This window comes from Nanorana parkeri, unplaced genomic scaffold (assembly GCF_000935625.1).
Source record: "Nanorana parkeri isolate BGI_ZX_2015 unplaced genomic scaffold, ASM93562v1 scaffold662, whole genome shotgun sequence".
Taxonomy (NCBI): Eukaryota; Metazoa; Chordata; class Amphibia; order Anura; family Dicroglossidae; genus Nanorana; species Nanorana parkeri.
In genome coordinates, this window is record NW_017306930.1 from 247,197 (window position 1) to 259,300 (window position 12,104).

Sequence of the window (12,104 nt, forward strand, 5' to 3'; positions counted from 1 at the left end):
TTGACCCGCTGATATCACTGCCCGACCCTCTTACATAGAATATTCCCTGATAGATCCCCCTCCTGTTGGAGGTGTCTGGGCGCGCAGGGAACCCTCCTACATATCTGGTGGAGCTACCCCTTACTGGCACCCCTCTGGACGCAGGTCTTCCACATCTACAACCGGGTCATGGGAACCGACCTAACACCGTCCCCTAAAATAGCCCTCCTCTCGATTCTGCCTGCCTCCCTGGCTTCAGTTAAGAAGGACCTGCTCCGTTTCTTCCTGGCGGCGGCACGTAACATTGTACCCCGCCACTGGAACATGGTGGTCACCCCGACCGTGCAGGAATGGGTTGCTGAGTTGTGTTTGATTATGCGCTATGAGGAACTGACGGCTTCCTTGCAAGCTGAACCCTCTTTGACTGTGCACCAAGAGAACCAATCAGTGAACTTGTACTCCACATTACCATTATTTCCTCTCAGAGTTGAATGTGATGTTCATGTGACCAAACAAACTCCGCATCTGGTTATCACTCTTGCATTGTTACATGTGAAAATTGGAGCAAATAGGCCTACATTAAGGTATAATAATTATAGAAGTACACAGTATATTTTTCTGAATGCAGGCTACAATATACATTTTAATGCTTTGCAGGTGAATAATAACTCCATGCTTGTTGCCTTTATCATCGATAATGCTGCATATCAAACAGCAGTATAGCCAATTCTGTAATGCCAAATTGGCAGCCAACAGTTTCGTTTACATTTTCTAGACAGAAGTTTATATGTATTATGAGTTTGCTTACTGTTTTTTGTGGTTTATGTTTTATACAGCTTCAGTTAGCTTGTGCGTATTTACACAGAAGTTGAAAAGGTGGAAAATAATGTCTGTTTGCTTTCTTTTAGGTCCGCAGTTATTCAATGATCAAAGTGACCTAAAAGAACTCCTGGAGAATCTTCACCAAAACACTCATGCCAAAAAAAGGAAGAATGTAGAAATCATGTGGCTGGCAGCTACTGTAAGTCCTATTATAGATCATCACCAGGGTTTGAAAAATCCACTTGTCCTCTCGTCTGTGACGAGAGGATGCCAGAGCCAAGCGAGTAGTCTTCCGGTCGGCCGTTGTAATTAAACGGCCGGCCGGGAGCTTCTTGGATGGCAGTTTACATTCATGTGATTGGGCTTCTCTAGAGACGCCCGATCACTTGTATTAGATACAGTTTTACCCCCTCCCCCGGCTGCTGTCATTGCCGTTGCCAGTCCCGAGATCCGCTGTGCCCGGTGCGGCCTGGACCGGCACGGCTGCTCTGTGACAGGAGATCAAAGGGAGATTGGTACACGAACTCCACCTGAGCTTCTCTCCAGTCCCCGAATGCAGGAAGTGATATATATTACATCACTTCCGCATTCAGCTATCATTCCCAGCTACAGAAGCTGGGGAGCAGATCTCTGCTTCATCAGCATCTCTGGGGTCCGTAGGTGACATTAGGGGTCTTGGAGACCCCTGATGTCTCCATAAAGAGTACCTGTCATGTAAATTGGCTATCACATAGGGAGCTTCTTATCCCCCTGTGTGATAGCAATAAAGTTAAGTAATAAAACAATTAACCCCTTCATGACTGAGCTAGTTTTCAGGTTCTGTTCATAAATGACTGACACATTTTTTATGAAAAATAAATTTAAAAAAAACACTTTTTTTTAAGTCCCCCTCCCCCCACATACACATACAAACATGCGTCGGGTGCGCCAAGTGGGAAAACGACGATTACGCCTATTGTGCTGCACACGTTACATATGACCGTGAACGTCGGAGTGAGAGCAATAATTTCAGTGCCATTAATCACTGATAACACTAAACTGATGATGAGTAAAAGCGTTTAAAGCGTCGCCTATGGCCAATTTTTGGTGTGGTCATTTTTTTGCGATTTTGCGGGCGCGTGCAATTTTAAGGCTTGACATGTTTGGTGTCTATTTACCTGATGTGACCCCGTCTCTTATATTTTACCAAAAATATGGGTAAGAATAAATGTCTTTTAACATAACGTAGGGAAAACATTTTTTTTCGAAATTTACGGTACTTTTTTCATTATATAGTAAAAAATTAACCCCCCGCCCCAGTGATGATTATATACCACCAAAAGAAAGTTCTATCTGTCCCCAAAAAATGCTAACATAAATTGCAAGGCTATAGTCCGGTCATGCTGACTGGTGAGACACCCTAAGATTTTTCAAGCCCTGATCATTACATAGCTATATGTTTCATTGTTAGGGAGAAGGAACAGCAATGTATGTTTGTTTGATCTGGCTTCATTATTGAAAAACGTTTTAAGCATTCGATACTAGTTTAAGTGTGGTGTAAACCAAGCACGTTTATGTACCTGTGCAGCAAAGGGTCCTTCAAGGCCAGGAATGGACATATGGGTTTTGCAGCTTGGGGAGGTACACAAAAGAAGGGCTTGCATGTCCCCTTAAGTCACAAATCTAACACAGGCAAAGGCAGGGGTAAATTAATATTTGTGATTGCATTGAATTGTGCCAACCTTTTGCACAACACATGTACTGGAAATATGACATTAGATGCAATGTTACAGAAGATAAGTGACCATTTCATTTCATATCCAAGGCTTTTCACTTTACTAATACTTAAAATTGCTGACAGTCATGACGTGATGGCATCATGAGATGGCAGCACCTTCCTGGAAACCACCAACCCCCCCACGCACACATTCCTATTGGGGAATCACTACTGCAGGCTACCTCACTGGTCAATATAAAAGTGTAAAAGAAGGAGAGAGGGAGTGGGCAAGTATAAACTCTATGATGCATTCAGGCAAAGCAGAAGATATTGAAATACTGTAGATATATGCAGGAGCATCTGGGTACTTACACTTCATACCTGCCATCAGCTTTTAATATTCCTAAAGTGGCCAAGTTTTTTTAAGGTGATCTCCAAGCTAGTTAATTTGAAAAAATACATGTATTCTCCAGTAGACTTTTTACCTGAACTGCCTTATTGTATAACTTCTGTATTACACCGCACAGCATCAGTTAGACTAGGAGAGGGAGGGACGAAGCATTAATCAGGGCTCTATTGTATTGCACAGTTTTCACTGCCGAACACTGAACATACAGGAGGGGAGAGCAGAGGGAATGACTTCATCGGTGTGCTGCTGCCCCTTTATTGTTCAGTTACAGGCAGGAAGAGAAGAGGTGTCTAAAGTCTACACGGTTAGAATTTTGAAGGAACAACATTGATTTCGGAACATTCGCTCAACTTTCTAACCGTTGATGTGGTGAAATTGATGATCAATTTCGACCACAGTGATGAAAACATTTGAAGGAGCATATTGGAAAATGTTTCTCGATCGAACGAAATTCTAACAGCGAACATGGTTTTCGCTCAGAATACTCCATTCATTCCAAAATCAAATATTAAAAACAACACTCAAACAAAATTTCGAATGACAATTTCCACGCCTCTGATGTTATCAAATATTCTGACTGGAATTTTCGTACGAACATTCGTGCGAAAATCTGCCCATGTATACCCTATTTAAGAAAGCCATTTTTATCTATAATCACTTATCAAATGGGTATGTACAGTTACCATGATTGTAGAGGGTGGAAGGGTGTTTAACTGTCCTGATTTTTGCCTGCAGCTCCACTTCAAGGGCATATATATACATGACCTGTGGTAACACAAATGTCTGCATTTACATGGAGAGCAGCAGACTGACAGCTAAAAATTTCCATTTTAGGCAATAACCGAACACCAATATAGTGGTGATTTGAATTAGACTCTTACAGACTTAGCTTCGAGGTGGCCATCTGAATTTTTCAGTCTTGGCACAAATTACTTGTAATGGACATTTGACATCTAATATCTTTTATACAATACACAGGTGTTGTTTTGTTTACTGAAATGCTCTTTTCTGGGTAATTATGAGTAACCTTTGTACACTGAGAAGACACCAGAAGTAAAGTGCACTTCATAGTAAGCACAGTAAATGCTGTGCCCAGGTAGTCCTTAAACTGTCATGGGAATAGAGATTTGTTTAATATGTTCTGGCACTGAGGCATAACATTTTGTTAATTGCAGTTAGATTTGTTGCCACATTAAGGAATGCTGAAATGATTCTAATTGCAATTTTCAAGAATGGACTATAAAACAATCTCTTATAAATTGACTGCGGTGACCGCTGTAATGACCTGGAAACATTGTTTTACATCAATAATTTGCAAAACATTAACATAGCATACATAATAGGGGCCATTTTTTCATTTATTTATTTTTTCATTCAAAACTGATAAGTACAAGGACCGAGCACCACTGTTACATTAGAATAGTTGTATTTCAGATTTTTACTAGTCATTTGGTTTAATAAATTAATATATTCTGTAGGTTAGAATGATAGTCTTAATAGCCAAAATAGCAAAGAGTGTTGAATCGTTCAAAAAGCATTTGGACGATTTCCTCAGAGACCGCAACATACAGGGGTACAGGTACACTTAAGAAGAAGATAACACATGGACTCATCCACACTCATACACATGTAGATTCACATGCATACACGCTATAGGTTGGACTTGATGGACCCGTGTCTTTTTTCAACCTCAAATACTATGTAACTATGTAAGCTCAGTCACGTCATTTCTATATGCATAAGTATTAAAAGTCAATGTTAGAGTGGAAATCCATCCAAAATGTCAGTCAAAACTGTTTTTAGTATTAAATATAATTGGGGAGAGTTACAACTTCTGTTCATGATACAATGGTAAGTGAAGTAGTCCCTTGTATAATGTAATCTGGTGTCACCTCCCCAGAATTCCTTGCACCTTTTGCTCCTAATTGCATAACATGGCCAAGGATCAGGTTCCCAGCTGGGTGTAACAGGTAAATGTACAAATTAAAGCACCTTAATAAAATATATTACAGATGCAAAATTTTAAAACATAGTTTTTCTAATCAAATGCTGCTGATATACCTCTCCCAGGGATAGAGCTCCCAGCAGGAATTAACAATAAAGGAAACTGTTAATTTACAGTTTATAAAGTTTAAAGCACAGACTTAATAATTTACAAATAATAAATGATTAAAATGTCATTGTTTTTAATTACTCCCTGCTAATATGCTCCCATTGGAGATTGCTAGTTGGATTTTTTTTAGTTTAAATTATGATTTGTTTTCTGTTCGTCCACAGTCCTGAAATAAAACAGACACACTGCGACACATAACTAGTTATACCATGCCGCCTGCTTCTGGCAGGTGAAATGCTAAAGTGGTCTTAATGCTCAAAATGAGATGATTTTGCCTATTGAAAATGTATGTAATTCAGATTGTCAAATCACATTTGTGATTTGCATTGAAGTGTACCAATGTTTTCCACAACTAGTGTACACAAAATATAGCTAGTGACAGATGCATTGTTTCAGAAGATAAGTGACTTTTTCACTTCATATTCAAGACTCTTCACTTTAAGAATACTTAAACTTGCTCATAGGCATGAAGTGATGGCATCATGAGGTGCCAGCGCCGACCTGCATCCCACCCCCCACACATTCCTATTGGCCAATTTATACATTTTACCTAAAACAGGAGTGATTTTGATTGCTGTGACAGAGGATCTAACTCTTCTCACCTTTATAAAACATAAAAAAAGTTCCATACACAATTCCCCTTTACCTTGTCCTGGTGGAAATGTATACCTATGTAACGTTACATGCGCATGCAAATATATCGCTCCATTATATTGCAGGTTTGAGTTATAATCATGCTAGCCTAGGTTTTATCTACCTGTGACCCTCTAGCTGCTGTTGGGACTGCAACTTTCAGGATGCTCTGCCCACCACAAGTTTGCAAGTAACTGTAGGCCACCTAAAAGTTATTCTGGACAAAGGCAATTTTCACCATTACTACACAGAAATCAACTCCATTTTTAATCTCTTCCGCATTGAAACACCAAACTAAATACATAATTTTTACAGAATTATAGTGCCTTTGTTATTTTTATTCCTGGGCATTTTTTACTTATTTTATTGATGAATTAGTTTTGTGTTGCTGAATTTGCTGCTTATATTAATAATTTGTACAGTATTTTATGAGTAAATGTAGGGTGTATGCTCCAAGGCATATGGCTAGCTTCCAGCTGGTATTTACAGTGGGTTTCTATAAGGTGTCTAGAAGGAGATCTGGAAGAGAAGCCACACCAATGCAATATTTATTTATATGAATATAAATTTATCCCCCAAATTTTCATAAAATACAATTACGAATGTATGCTACAGAGGGCCTGTACTGTGAAAACTGTGCCTGAAAATGACAAGCAGACTTGGGACATGTCTGGGGGGGACCAGGGCTTCAATACCTGGACATGTATATTCAATAGATAACCTATCGCACCTATGCATTTACTATTTAGTTATCTAGTACTGCTGTCTCATTGTAAAGTGCTCCTTGGTCTTTCTTCTACATTGTTTAAAAAAACATATTAAGTTAAAAAAAAAAGGCAAGCAGAGGGTCATCTCCCTGCAGCTGTTCTCTATTACTGACTTGTCTTGTTCTGCACTGTGTCTCTGACTGTTGATCTAAAGACTGGTGGGTTCAATAATCTAGAAACAGGAGGAGAATTGCAGAAATTACAGTTCTTCAAAACGAATTAAGCAAAAGCAGGGAGGGGGATGCCTGTACTGCAGCTTGCTCTTGAGCAAGAAAGACAGTGAGCACCACAGTAGTGACATCACCAGATCTCTTTAGACTAGCAATCAGAGGGACAGTGCCTTAGACGATTTCACACTGAAGCTATACAGGTATAAAGCTGTAGGCACAGGAATTGCACTACTATTTTTAGGTGAAATTCAAGGCAAAAGGTTGGTGTTTAGGGTACTGCTTAGGCACAATTAACATTCCTAAATGTTAATAAACCTTTGTGTTCAGGTCCACTTTAAATAATGGTTTGGCCATTGAACTAGAGTAGGCTAATAATGTATTTATTCTTGTTCTATTGTAAATATTGTTTTTCTAAATATCATTTCCATAGTGCTCAATTTTGTGGGTTTTATTTTTTTTACTTTTTAGTATTTTGTGAGGAAAATAATGACCTATATTGTGTTTTGTGAAAAGCACATAAATTGTTTGATTCAACTTGCCCTAGGTTTTATGAATATCTTCCAGTGGTTATAATCAAATATGTCTGCAAGAAAATGTGTGTAGGCCTCATTAATAGATGTGAAGTAAAATTAGACATTAAATCCTTTTCAGGGAAATTCGACATAAAAATAGTTTCTATTTCCCATTTCACTTCACACTTTAGTTATTCAAACTATCTGTTGCTCATAACAATAATCTGACTCTCTAATTCCTGCACTAGCAAAATGGCAGATGGGGTGCGATTAGCTGCTATGGGCAGTTAATTTACTTTTCATTTTAGTTACCTTTGATAAATGACGCCCAGATTGAATTTATCAGCATGTTATTGAAGCTGTGTACAGTGTGTTCAAATTAATTCTGTTCCTCTAAAATATGTGACATATGGCCTGTGTTTGCCAAGCATTTTGGTAAATTGACAATTCTGGGTCTCACACTTTGCCAGTTGTTTTAGCAAGTACATTAATCCCAGCATTGTGTACATGTCCCTCTAGTGTAGTGTCTGTGACTTGATCAATTGTCAAATCAGTAGTTTCTTTATACAGCTACCGCTCCATTTTTCCTTAACTGAGTTTTAGTCTGCTGATTTGAAAAGTCTATTGTGCCTAGATGAATTATTCTCTGCTGTCTTGTCATTAGTTCTGCATAAGATTGCTGTGGACTCTGTCTTTGCAAGAGGACATTTTGTCAGACAGAGAAGTAAATATATTACACAACATTAAACATCTCCTCTACTGTAAAAAAAAAAAATTAAAAGGTGATAGATGAGAAAGGTAAAGAAAAATATACAAAAGAGATGGATGTGTTAGAAAAAAAAATCAGAACATATTTCAGCAAAATAATAAAATTTCCTAATGATATTTATGCACTTTTCTAACCTAAAGAGTAAAAGAATAAGTGTAAAAAGTGGTTGTCTGAAAACTAAAATACTAGTTGGCTGCAAGCATCTGAAATACCCTTTAAAAGATACATTAAGACCATTTGCAATACCTGAGTTTTCACTGACTGTGCCGCCCCAATAGGGGCATAGAATATGAGATGCATAGCCTCAGTTAATATTAGCATTGTTATATAGGTTAGAATTTATATAGTGTGATTTGCCTAACTATTTTCTCATAGCTAAATTCATGTGTTATCCTATGCTGCCATCTAGTGGCCTTTTGTTGTAATGTACATGTTTTTCTGTAATTATTCCTCATGTGACAATGTATTTCCCCCTAGAGTACGCCCCTTCCTTCTTCCTGTGTGCAGTACTTCCTGTGTCATGGCCACAGTTGAAAGCCACATGTAACAAGGACACACATGTGATCTGCACAGTACGAAGGAAAGGCATCATTTTCTGACCGCACAATACTATAACCGTTAACTGCTGTTCCTATCATCTGCTGTAATCTTGATGTTAAGAATAAACACCTCTTTTGAATGAATCGGTATTGACAAGTTCAGCTATCTGACGAGGATTGTCCGCAGTGAGTATATCTGCTTATACAGGCCAGGCATAGAGGTCTCAGCAAGGGATATATTTCGCTATCACAACGATCGGAGTCAGAATACTGACCTATCCCTGTTAAAGAGACTGCAATGTTAATCATGCCAGTTACCTGAGCCCTGTGAGACTCCTTTATCACTCCAAGCTCAAACATTTTCTTAACTTCAAGTGACATTAAACCCTCAGATTTTTTAACATAAAACAATACTGTAATGTGTGCCTTAGTGTAATCCATGGTTGTTTCCCTTCTCTTTGCTGCTCTTCCTTTTAAATCCGTATCTCTTCTCATGCTGGGGGAGAACTTCCCTTTACAGCTGAGTGCCTCTTCCTGTAGTGCTGGCTTAGGTTGTGAACCTGCACACAGACACCATGGGGGTGATTTACTAACCTAAACACACGCACGCCCTTACAGCTTCCCTTTTGCTTCTAGAATGCGGTATGATTTTACCCTTTTCATAACCCATGGTTCTGTAATAATATCATGGGTAATCTCCAGGGTTCTGCCAAGCTTTTAGCCTCCTCTGCTTGCTCAGGTGTCAGTTATGAAGAGATTGTTACCGAAGGTCCCAGAGACTGCGGACCAGCCTTTTTGTCACCCACCGTGACTGTGTAGGCTTTTCTAGCCTTCACAGATCTAGGTGATCTGGCTGACTAACCTTATAATTTACCGGACTCACTCTTTTAAACATTTAATTTTTAGAGTACGATTTAAATCTCTCAACCAATCCATCTGTCTGGGGGTGGTATACTGACATTCTCAGGGTATGTATGTTAAATAGCTGACACAACTCTTTCATAATACGGGAAACTAGTGGTGTCCCCTGATCTGTAAGTATATCCTTTAGGTATACCCATCCGCAAGAATACCTGAACCAACTCTTTAGCAATATTTTTTGCATTAGCCTTGCAAAGTGGAATGACTTTAGGGTACCTGGTGGCATAGTCAAGGATCACTAGGATGTACTGGTGACCTCAAGCTGATTTCTCTAAGGGACCCACTAGGTCTATGCCTATCCTCTGAAAAGGGACATCAATTATGGGGAGAGGTATGAGCAGGGCTCTCAACTTCGGTCTTGGAGATTCCAGTTGGCATTCTTGGCAAGAAGCACAATAACTTTTAATTCCCTTGTATATCCAAGACTAAAAGAACCTCGTAAGCACTCGTTCTTGGGGTTTTTTCCACCCCAAGTGTCCCCCCAGAAAATGAGAGTGGGAGAAATCCAGCACTTTTCAGGTTTAAGAAGAAGGTACGACCAGTTGCTCGATTTTGTGCCCCTCATCAGAGGTTACTCTGTAAAGGAGATAATTTTTGAGGAAAAACTAAGAGATAGGCCCTTTCCGTTACCCCTTATACAGGTACTCCATTAACCTCTACAACTTTTCTCCTGGCCTCCTGCAACAGGGGATGATTTAACAGGGGATAATTTTCCTGGTCTCACCCAAAGCTAGTACCTGAAATATCCAGGATTATTTGACCATTCCCATCAACCTCACTAGCTGTCTCTGGGTCAGGTTCCTTTTGTTCACTCTCTATATTGTCTTTAGTATATTGTGTGGCCACACCTTTCCTAGTTCATTTAACAGGACTTCATTTATGGCCCTATTAAATCTCAGCCTGCTCTCTCTGCGTTCCCGTCTTGTTTTACTTCTTTTTGGGTTAGGGATATATAAGTCAGGGTGAGTAAAGGGAAAAATCTTATGGATACCAGTATCTTCCTGCTCCCCCTCAAGTTCCCCTTGTTCTAACATTATTGGGGACTGTAAAAGAGGCCACTTAGGAGCTCTTTCAGATAATGATCAGAACTAGGGTTTCTATATGTTGGGCAGGATTTTGGGTCTCCGGTCTGAGCCACTTCTGGGTCAGATGAATTAGGTGGAACATCTGGGACCTGGGAGCTTTTCCTTTTTCTTACCTTGCAATTATGAAAGTGCTGGGCCCTTATTGTTATTGACACATGCAGCCGGGCCAGAATCTCCACGATTAGTTTGGAGTAAGCTGCAGAGGCCTGCTCTATCAGGTCATAGAAGGCTTTTTGTGCTTCTGCCAGGAGTAAGGGAGCAATAATTTCAGCCCATTGCTCTGGAGGCCAGCCTTCACGGGTGGCTGTTCATTCAAACGCCAGCAGATAGGTCTCCAGGTTCTCATCTAGGGTAATTTTCTGTAAACAACTGCTTGCACGTATCCAGCTTACCTTACCTACTGGTGGGTCAGGAGGTCCTTGGGTAATGATGTGGTCTAGAATCTTTTTCAACATAGCATGGTCAGTTCTTTGTGCTTCAGTCACGGCTCCGGAGCCTGTTGCACTCTTGTAGGGCTGCAGCAGAGGCAGCTGTCTGTCTGTTTCTTGATGGCCTGTACAACAACGTGTCCCACTTATGACACCACTTGTACGTAAGTTGCTGGATTGTAGTCAAGAAATTAAAGTAAATGCTGTTTTATTGAGCGCAAACAAAAAATGTCTCTTTCCATCAATAGGTATGCTTCCCCTTTTAAACAAAACGGCTTCCAGCAGCAACTGAAAAAAATAACACAAAATAAACAGGCCTTCTCCAACTTAGGAGGCTGACAGTAGTTTCCCTCACTACTTCCTACTGGAACGGCTAATTCAGCTTCCAGTACAAAACAAGATACGTAAATAATCACAGTCTTTAGTCAGACCTTGTCCCACAGGTAGTCAAACACTCTCCTGTCTCTGTCTGCCTCCAGCCAGTGTAGCCTGGGTGTCTCTCTCTGAGCTCTCCCTGCTACTATAACATTTGTGGGCTAATTAACAGAGAGGAGGTGCACCAGTTGGAAGAAACACTTAACCCATTGTCAGCACGTGAAAGTTGCACTTTTCAACTTCTCTCTTATGTACACTGAGTCACATATCTTGACAGAAGGCAGCACTCACTACATAAAAGGGATTTTTTCAAGTTAGCTTTGATTGCATTATAAAAAAACAACAACTCTAGTATGTATTCCTAGTACAATACCGATGTTATAACAAGATAGTATATGCTGTGATTCACATTTTTCTACCAATGTTTGATCTAACTCCTCATTTTCAATTTGGGGTTGAGGAAGGGGGGTGGTAGTAGGCTACAAAAAAAGCAGAACATTCATTTTGCAGGTCTTCTTTAAACTAACCTCCTAATCATTGAGCCAAAAACTAATTTAATCAAACCTCTAACTTATTTCATAGCACTAAATTGACTTCTGTAGAAGTGTACAATACTAATTTACCTGGGAAGCTGAAACCTTTTCCTGAAAGATTAGATAATTAAGGGGGAACATTCACTGTGAAGTTAAGTTTACGTTCTTAATGCAAAAAAAAAATATGTATCATGTTTGGATTATTATGATTGCATAGGTGTTGTGCTGGAGGGAGTTTTTAGTGGCTTTATCATTATCTGTCTGTAGGTGTTTGGGTAATTATTTTTTTTTGTGGGTAATATTTATAATGAATTAATTCATATAAATTCAAATAAATATTACACAGACACCTA

General features: G+C 39.5%; 1 protein-coding gene across 1 annotated transcript in view; it reads left to right on the forward strand.

Annotated features, from left to right (window-relative positions):
- The window catches only part of INPP4B (inositol polyphosphate-4-phosphatase type II B), a gene marked incomplete at its 5' end in the record, with an annotated part of 263,520 nt that overhangs the window by 226,473 nt on the left and 24,943 nt on the right, over positions 1–12,104 (forward strand). The window contains one exon of the mRNA XM_018563411.1: positions 888–1,000. Coding sequence (XP_018418913.1) covers positions 888–1,000 — 113 coding nt within the window. The remainder of the gene's footprint in view (positions 1–887; positions 1,001–12,104) is intronic.